At 36.3% G+C, this 10,164-nt stretch overlaps 1 protein-coding gene across 1 annotated transcript; it reads left to right on the top strand.

Annotated features, from left to right (window-relative positions):
- Positions 1-1,025: 1,025 nt before the first annotated feature.
- On the top strand, positions 1,026-2,590 carry LOC147622588 (uncharacterized). The gene is made up of 2 exons (XM_086822112.1): positions 1,026-1,653; positions 1,913-2,590. The coding sequence occupies exons 1-2, from the start codon at positions 1,414-1,416 to the stop codon at positions 2,426-2,428; spliced, it is 756 nt and encodes a 251-aa protein (XP_086678238.1). The 5' UTR covers positions 1,026-1,413; the 3' UTR covers positions 2,429-2,590.
- The last annotated feature ends 7,574 nt before the right edge of the window (positions 2,591-10,164 follow it).

Below are 10,164 nucleotides of genomic sequence, written 5' to 3'. Positions count from 1 at the left end.
GGCATAGGGTAATGAAGTAGGGAATTAGGACATTTGGGGGCTTATTTGTAGAGGAAGCGGGCGATGAGAACGACCATTCATTGCTGTCATGGTCTGCCACACCATTCAAGGTTGGCCAGATGTTGTAAGAAATATGGGGAGACGAGGGAAGGACTTGCCTTGGGGGTGGGGGGGAACATTATGGAGAAAACCAAAAATGATAAGCATTGGAAAAATTTCCAAAGGGTTTGAGGTTGTGAAAGTGTTACCAAAGGGTTTGAGGTTGTGAAAGTGTTACCAAATTTGGGCGAAGAAAAGGAGGTTAGGTAGTGGGCACGTTCCCACGTAGGTGAAGGAAAGGTCGTTAAAAAGAGGCGATCATCATCATCATTATAACATGGGATGCTGCAAAACCGGCCGTCTAAAACCGGCCGCAAGAGCGGTTTTCAAAGTGTCGCAAAACGGGCCGTCACGAACAAGAGCGGTTTTCAAAGTGCAGATACGTTCACAAACAGTACAAGTTTTCCCCCAGCATCGTGGGCCGATTGTGGCCGTCGATTCCTCTGCATGGGCGAACAACTGGCCGTCGATGTACGCGCTTCGTAAATTTAAGTCGTTGTCTTTCATTTATTTGTTAGGTTTTTTTCGTCATTTAATTATTTACTATTACTGACACTCGATAAAGAAATCTTGTCAAAAAGGCACGAGACTTTGTCCTGGCATATAGGCCCTTTTTTTTCCCAAATTTTTTTAAATTTATTTTTTCTACTCTAGCTTCAATTTTTCTGTTTTTAATGGACTATATTAGGATCTGAAATGATTTTTAAAAAACATGTATAAAAAAGCCCAAGCAGAAATTGATGTTTCCCATGTAATCCCATTTTTATAAATATGAGAATTATATTATTGAAAATGGCTTTTTGGGGGGTTTTTTTCTCTCAATTATTATTATTATTCCAATTTTTCCTGTGAAATAAATTTCCCAGGAAATTCAGCATTTAATAGCCTTCCAAAATAACTTGGTGCCTCGGATACTCTTTTGCTCTCCAGTCTCCCCTTTAATACACTGCCTTGCCTCCACACGTTCTCTCTCACCCCTCACTCTCTGCGTGTATTATGAGGCAAATTCTGCCTTGTATACCCTTCCCAGCACTGCACCCACAGAAAACCTTCTCCATTTTCCTTGATTATCCATTAATCCTGCCATTTTCCCTTAACTATCTCTTAATTACCTTGTTTTTTTTTGTTTTTTCCTAACCCATCTTTCCTCTTTCACAAGATGTGCCCATCTTGATACCTACACCTCTTTCTCCACAGCACCTACCTTGCTGTGGTGAGAACCCATCCACTGAAAAGCAGCAACAAAGCAGCCCATGTCCAGAACGAAGAACCCAATTATCAGAGCTTCAACGAGAAATTGATTGACCTGTGTAGATGAAAAAGCTTGAGATGGAAGGCGAGCGGTGGTCCAGTGACGCTTTGCAGGCTATGGAGACCCATCTGTGGCTTCTGCAGTCAGCCTCCAAAAGCCTCACTCGTGGAAAGGAGGAAGGGGACGGGGCCAAGAGGCTGCGTTTGTCCGCCCAGTGTGAAACCGACATGGGACCTGATTTGGACCTCAACTCCTCGCAAGTGCCTCTTCCACATGGATGGGAGCAGTTTCTGGATCTCCAGGTATAATCCTTTCTTAAACTTGGTGTTTATCGTTAACCTCTCTTCGGTCACTAATGCAGGCTGATTAATAGTCTGGCTCAGTTAATTACAGAATTTTCCAGCAAATTGGGCACTTTTTTCTACACTTTGTGTAATAATTTTTCCACTATGTGTAGTAAATATGTTTTTTGGACAGGGGAAGGCTTAATTTTTGAAATTGACATATGTGTATATTTACTAGGTGTTGAATAATGAAAATTTCATCTTCTGATTTATGCAGACTGGCCAAGTGTACTATATTGATTGGAAGAGCTGCAGGAGGTCATACATGGACCCTAGGAAGCTGCCATTAAACCACAACAACATCAACATCAAAGGCTCTGTGTTGCACCACCACCACCACCACCAATTTAATGCAATGCAGGATTTTCAATCCGCGATAACCGACCCTGAGGTCTCCGAGATTACAAGTGATGGTTGTAACATGGAGCTGAAGGATGACATGGAGGTGGACAGTAAGTTAGTCACTTCCCCCATGTTACAAGAGGATTGGAATTTAATGGAGTTAAGGGGCTGGATGTCCTTCAGTAGTGATAATCACTCAGAGATTAGCTTTGAGATTAGCTCTCCTAACAAAGTGAACAATGAGATGAGTGACATGAGCTATTCCTCATATGAGGCTGAGTCAAAAGCCAAGGTTGACATGGGAGTGTTGGCTTGCCACCATTGCCTTTCTTTCTTCATGGACCCCAAGGAGAGCCCTTTGTGCCCCAATTGTGGGGATGCCCTTGTATAGGGCTGGTTACACACCTGGCCGCCACCTTTTCAGTGGCGGGCGGGCAGGCGGTGTCAAGTATGGGCGGCCAAGATGGGTCCCCCAAATGATAGGCACAAAGATGTCTGTAAGCAAGCACTATTGGAGCTTCACAATTATATACATGCATTTTTCTTAAAACAAGAGTTACTTTAGAGGCTTAGAAAACGGAATTTGGAATAAGCAACATCAAGTGAAGAGTGCATAATGCAGAAACACTTCTTAATCAACATATAACTGACTTTAAGCTTTTTTGAAACCTAAGAACTGCTTATAACTTGTGTGTGTGGAATGAGAAGTATGTGTTGAAGCTATAAATTAGAGGGTAATAAATCGGAACTTGTCAACAAGCTATTGGAAATATATGCACATTAGGCTACATGATTAAAAAAGAATGTGTCAATGATTGTGCTCTTTTTTTCTTTTCTTTTTTCTTCCAAAGCCCCTCAAAGGGGATATCGCGCGTACGTGCACACACACGCACGCGCATACATACATACATATATATTCATATACATGCTTTTTTACTTTTATAGTATATGTATGTATATATATATGTACATGCAAGCACGCACACACACACACACAAGCGTGCACACGTATGCACACAATCAAATGCAAAATGCATGACCAAGGTCACATGCACTATTTCTTATGTATGCTTATATATGTAAATGTATATATATTTGTGCATACATGTACATATATTATATATATATAAACACACATGTAAATGTATATATATGTACATGCAAGTACGCACACAAACACACGTGTGAGTGTCGCATGACCAAGGTCACATGCACTATTTCTTATGTATGCCTATATATGTAAGTGTATATATATTTGTGCATACATATACATATATATTATATGTATAAACACATATGTATATGCGTATAGATATACATGTGTGTGTGTGTGTGATATATATATATATATATATATATATATATATATGCATGCACACACTTTTATATATACATAGACACAGACATGCATGCATGCGTATACAAATATACATACATATATACATACATACATACATACATATATACACACGCACACACACACACACACACACACACACACACACATATATACATATACGCATGCGTGCACACACACACACACTTATATATATGTGTGTACACGAGCACACACACTTTTTTTTTTGTGGAATTACACGAGCACACACACACATATACATATTTATGCATGCACACACACACATGATCATATGCACATGTGTGTGTATGTGTGTATATGCGCATACATTTGGGACCATGTTAGTGTTATTGGTATTACGGGTGATTCCATGTTATATTTTGCACTAGATAGAGCGGTTTGATGTCCTTGTCACGAAGTTGATGGTGGCATTGCTATAGAGCCAGTTGGTGAAATTGTTGCTATTTATAGAGTTGAGGCTCAAAAGAATGTGGTGCTTCCATTTCTAGGGGTTTTGCTCTTCCTCCCCTCCTGTCCCGTTTAGGTTGCTCATCTCCTCACAAAACTCCCCACTTGAGGTGGATCCAAGGGAGTCTTGCCTCCCGTCTATTGGTCGTTTTTGCTCTGACCAAAGCCTTGGTGGATTTAAGAAGGTGTAGTTTGATGCACTATAATCGACTATATTTTTGTTCCCACCAACAATTAGTCTAGATTGGGTTTGTATAAAAGGGTTTATAGCAAAATTTAGACACGTCTATTCTACTCAAGCTATAAAAATAGGTTTTTTTTTATTTTGAGTTTTTATTCTATTTTGTAAAACTTTTTTTTTGCTATGCTCACTCTTGTAGACTCACGTCTCTAGGCTTGCTTATGTAAGCTCAAGTATGTGACCTCTAGACTCATGTTTGTAGGCTCACGCCTTTTTTTGGTATGAAATAGACTCACATAGCTCAGGTGAGCTAGACTCACCTCACCTCACGTTTAGTGACTCACATGAACGTGAAATAGACTCACATAGCTCACGCCTTTTTTTTGGAATGAAATAGACTCATAGCTCAGGTGAGCTAGACTCACCTCACGTTTAGTAACTCACACTTGTAGACACACTTATAGACTCATGGATGTAGGCTCACACTTGTAGACACATTTGTAGACTCATGGATGTAGGCTCACACCTGTAGACTCAAGTCTAGAGGCCTATGCCTTTTTTATGAACTAGGCTCATGGATTTGATTTTTATGAATTGGGCCCTACTTGGGCACGTATTTCTATGAAATAGGCATATAACAACATTGGTTAGGAATTAGAGTATTATTTATACTTAATTTTCCAATAATTGCAAAGGGCAAGAATTTTCATTATAAATTGTAGCTAGTATAGATTGTATGATGGGAAAATCCTTAAGGGACATGAGTAGGTATGCCCTTTACAAGCCCTAAGGCTATTTTAATTGCATGATACAATATAAGGTTTACTTACCTCTAGACTTACGTCTATTGACTCACATATGTTGACTCACATACACGAGTCAACGGACCTCTAAACTCATGGCCTGTGCTTTCAGACTCACAGCTAACATCTTGTTGAATCACGTCTTTGACTTACATCTTTTTTCACAAGACGTTGGGCTCATGTATCACAACCCGAGAGATGGTTTAGCCTGATTTTTGGAGTTTTTAAAGGTTTTTTAGAATTGATTAGGGAGTGATTAAGGTTCCTAATTCTAGTTTATGATGGTTATTTACAAGTAATTAAGTGTTCTTTATTGTTTTTTATTGATTTTGCATTCTTCTAAGCTACTCCGTATCATTATTACTAATTAATTTATTGGCTTAATACAACAAGATCAAAGCTTTGTAGGCTTTAAAGTCATACAAAAGACCTATGAAATTAAGGTTCCCCTTTCCACCTTATATGTGTGTAATTCATATATATGTGTGTGCAAATACCTATTTAGGTATGAATACTTGTTTGTTTAGGTCTGAATACCTCTTATATCTAGATAAGATAAGTGTGTGCTATGTGGCATTAATTTATTAGTGTATGTGATTTATGTGAGTCGAAAAATGTTTGCAATCTATAAAAGCATGTACTTGGTGTACTTCAAACATATCAATCTAATCAATCTACATTGAGTCAAGCTGTCATCTCTCTCTAGTACATTGAGTTTGTCTCTCTAACTCTCTCTCTGTTTCCTATATCTCTTAGTGCTTGCATACATTCTCACGATGGATATCTTCCATCCCCCTTAGGGCTGTGTATATATGTATATACATACATGTATTTATATGTATATGTATGTATACACATATGGGTATGTATATACACATGTATATGTGTGTGTGTGTGTGTGTGTGTGTGTGTGTGTGTGTGTGCATACATGTATGTATGCATGTATGTATGTATAAACATATGGGTATATATATACATATATGTATTTATACACATATGGGTATGTATACAAATATATACATATAAATATATATATGTGTGTGTGTGTGTGTGTACATATATATATATATCTATATATGTATGTATATGTATACACATCAATACATATATAGATATATGTATACATGTATAAACATGTATATATACATACACACATACATACATACATACATACATATATATATATATATACATATATATATATCATACATACATACATATATACATACATACATACATACATACATACATACATATATATATATATATATATATATGTATGTATGTATGTATGTATGTATGTATGATATATATGTGTGTGTGTGTGTGTGTGTATATATATATATATATATATATATATGTATGTATGTATGTATGTATGTATGTATGTATGTATGTATGTATGTATACACATATATACATATATAGATATATGTATACATATATAAACATGTATGTATATATACATACATATATATATATATATATATATGTATGTGTGTGTGTGTGTACATATGTGCGTGTGTGTGTGCGTGCATACACACACCCACACACACACACATATATGTATATGTACACACACACACACACACATCTATATCTATATCTGTGTGTGTGTGTGTGTGTACATATACACATACCATATATGTATATGTATATGTGTATATATGTACACACGTGTATAACTATATACATACATACATGCATGCATATATGCATGAATGTCTGAATATACACATGTATGCATGTATGTATGTATGTGTACATGCATATGAATATGTATGTGCGTGTGTGTGTACATGTGTTTGCATGTGTAAATAATGTATCTATGGTATGTATAGTAGAAGGTTGAGGTTTAAGATGGTAGCGAATGTATGGTTTTGGTTGGGAGGCAATGATAAGTGGAATTGTATGAGAATGTAGCAAGGAATCAATATTTTGTTTGAGGTGGGAAAGTCTATATACCCAATTTTGAGGATATCATGAAGAAGGTTCTTTTTTAGTTCCATGTTTTTTCGAGTGTGTTGGCAGTCGTAGTACATAAAAATCTATGATCTCTGGTTAAGAGATTTATCTTCATCACAACACAAATGAAATCCTATGTTAGATTCTATGCAAAAATGTAGTCAATTGTCTAGACACCTAAACAAAGAAGGTATGTTACATACTTAAAAGAGTCTTGAGCATTAATGATATCCGCGGTTGTAATTGTGTTTTGGAAAATGAGAAAGGGCCATATGGTGCATATCACCCCAACTAGGATAAGTGTGATTGTGAGTTAGCACAAGAATTTATGGTTAAAGTCTATAAGCTAAGAGTTGCCCAAAAATATTGTAAAAGTGATTGGGATTTTATGTTTGTTTCTGACTTCTAGTGATGGGCAATATATGGAAAGTTTGGGATCACCATGAACATGAACTCAATTGATCATCCACAATCTACTAGGCAAACTAAACCAGTGCATCAATTGATGGAAGATATGCAAGAAAGCACAAGAGTGACAGTGGAAAATTCTTCTTGTAAAAAATGCAACTAACTATGGGTTATGGTTTCTTCATGCTTATTACCAATGGTTTTAGCATGTATATCCTTTAACCTTCAAACTTATGAATACAAGGAAATAGTTGGCCATATACATTTTGCAAGAATAACAAGAAATGTTATAAATGCTAAGAAAGCACATAGAGTGTGTATTATCATGCACGCCATTATATGCTAACATGAAAAGATCCCTTTAGACATTTGGGGTGGGTGAAATGGTATATTTGCAAGTGTCCAAAGAAATAATTAGACGATATGCAAAGTTACCCCATCATTATTGTGGATTTTTCCTCATCCTTCAATATATAAGAATAATTTCATATGAACTAGAACTCCCAATACAACTTCATTGAAAAGTGGTCGAATGAATGAATTATAGTAGAAGATTTATCTTTCTTTCCACATGTTTATAAAACGTTTCTTGATCATCAAGAAAAACCTTTAGGGAGGTGTTCTAGAGATCTAATTAAATGTATGGATCAAGAATAGGATTCTACTTGGTTGGTGGTTGAGAGAAAGGAAAATGTTCATGGATTCACAAGGACATGAATGCTTTTAAAGGGAGGAGCAATATTACATCCTATAATCTAATGGACAAACAAAAGTAGGCCAAGAGATTGAGTTAGATGACACTATCTAAAAAGTGATAGAGAACGGATTAAAGCTATTTTCTATGTATAGCATTAAAGTAGGGATTATATTTAGTTGTAATTTTTTTATGTATTCCACAGTTTCTAGAGAGAGACTTCTCATGTATGCACAATGCAAGACAAGGAGTCCCTATCACTTTTGAAGGGAATTGACTATTTAGTTGTAATTTTTTTATGTATTCCACAGTTTCTAGAGAGAGACTTCTCATGTATGCACAATGCAAGACAAGGAGTCCCTATCACTTTTGAAGGGAATTGACTATGGTATGAGATGCAATTGATTACTCTCATTGAATTTATTGTACATATTTCTCTATCACAATGCTTGCATGTCAATTATTGTATTCCATAGTATGTGTGGTGCTATTTGGCTACGTATGTGTATTTGGTGCTCGCAAAAAATGAACAACTCAAAAATCACAAAAGAAAGCTTAATGGAGTCACAATCTCATGGTATATGAATTACTATGAGCATACCAAAATAGAGAAAAAGATCCAACTAGAGAAAAAGAAGGAGATTAGATCTTAACGCAAGCTTGGTTGAGTGCTGGTCATTTAATGAGACTGAAGGCTTGGTGGGGTTTGAGAGGTATGGTTTGATACACAAACGTTGAATAGGTTATCATTTCTAACGATTTGTTTGGATCAAGTTTTGTGTCAAAATTTTCACTCTAGTGAAATACTCTCTTGGTTTGAATGTATTCATAAATATGTATCTTACCTAGGTTACAAAAAATAAGTTTTTTTTTCTTGTTTTTTTGGGAAAAAAATCGGTTAACTTTATGTCACGCCTAGTTGGCTCACATCTCACATCTCATATCTCATGGCTCACATGAATTTGGAGCAACTTGGCTCACAACTCACGTCTCATGGCTCATGTGAATTTGGAACAACTTGACTCATGTGAAGTTGTGGGTCACATCTCACGGCTAGTCGTGACTCATGCCTCACGTCACATTTGGTGAACTAGGCTCATGTCTCATGATCATGTCACACGTTTCATAACTAGACTTACGTCTCATGGATTTTTATGAAATGGCTCACATTAGTTTCTTGACAAGCTAGACTTGTAGAGCAGCTCACGTTAGTTTACTGGTGAGCTAGACTCACGATGGCTCACATTAGTCTACTAGGAGCATGGAATCATTGTCTCATGTTTTTTTGTGGACTCACATCTCACATCTCACGTCTCACGTCTAGTTGGACTCATGGTAACTTGTGAGCAATTATCGTGAGTACTTAATTCTCTAATAATTACACAAGATAAGATTTTACTGTTGGTACATATCGTACAACAAGAAAATCTTGCTAGGACATGGGTAGGTGTGTCTCTTATTAAAACGAGTCTTTAAGGAAGGTTTAAGTAGCTTGGTACAATATTAGGTTCACACTTGCATCTTGGTTGACTTATATCTAACATATGTTATAGCTCATGCCTACTCTCTTATAGTTCACTCACATCTCTTATAGCTCACACTCATGCCTCTTATAGTTCACACTCATGTCTCAAAGTTATTATAGCTCATGTCTCTTATAGCTCACACTCACCTCTCAGAGTTATTATAGCTCACGCTCACATTGATTTTTTATTGTAGACTCACGTCTCCTATAGCTAAGAGGTGGTTTGGCTTGGTTTTTTGCATTTTTTGAGATTTTTTGGACTTGATGGAGGGTGATTAAGGTTCCTAATATGTTTATGCAAGAAAACAAGTATTTTTCATTTGATCTTGCATGCTTCTAGGCTACCAATTCCATCAATACATGAATAAAAATTAACTTTCCACTCTAATCCCCACACCTAATGGAGCGTAAAGCTTATGCTTTTAGAGTGGATTCCACTCATAATTGCAAATGCTAAGCTATTTCTTCTTTTGATATAATGAAATCTAAGCCTTGTGAAATTCAAAATCATGCAAATCACCAAAAACCCAAGGTTTTTCCCTTTTAAGATATGCAAGTAGAATGCCCTAATGTAAATAAGCTTCACAATAAAAAGCATCAAACTAAACACATCCAATAATCCAAAACCATATATTTTTTAGAGTATGGCATCTTATCAAAATTTTTTAGAGTATGGCATCTTATCAAAATTGGGTGATCTTAATAACTTGGAATGGACTCGATGGA

This window comes from Cibotium barometz, chromosome 28 (assembly GCF_041138505.1).
Source record: "Cibotium barometz isolate CiBa-2024 chromosome 28, ASM4113850v1, whole genome shotgun sequence".
Lineage (NCBI taxonomy): Eukaryota > Viridiplantae > Streptophyta > Polypodiopsida > Cyatheales > Cibotiaceae > Cibotium > Cibotium barometz.
The sequence above is the reverse complement of the archived record's forward strand: the minus strand, read 5'-3'. Positions and strand labels throughout refer to the sequence as shown.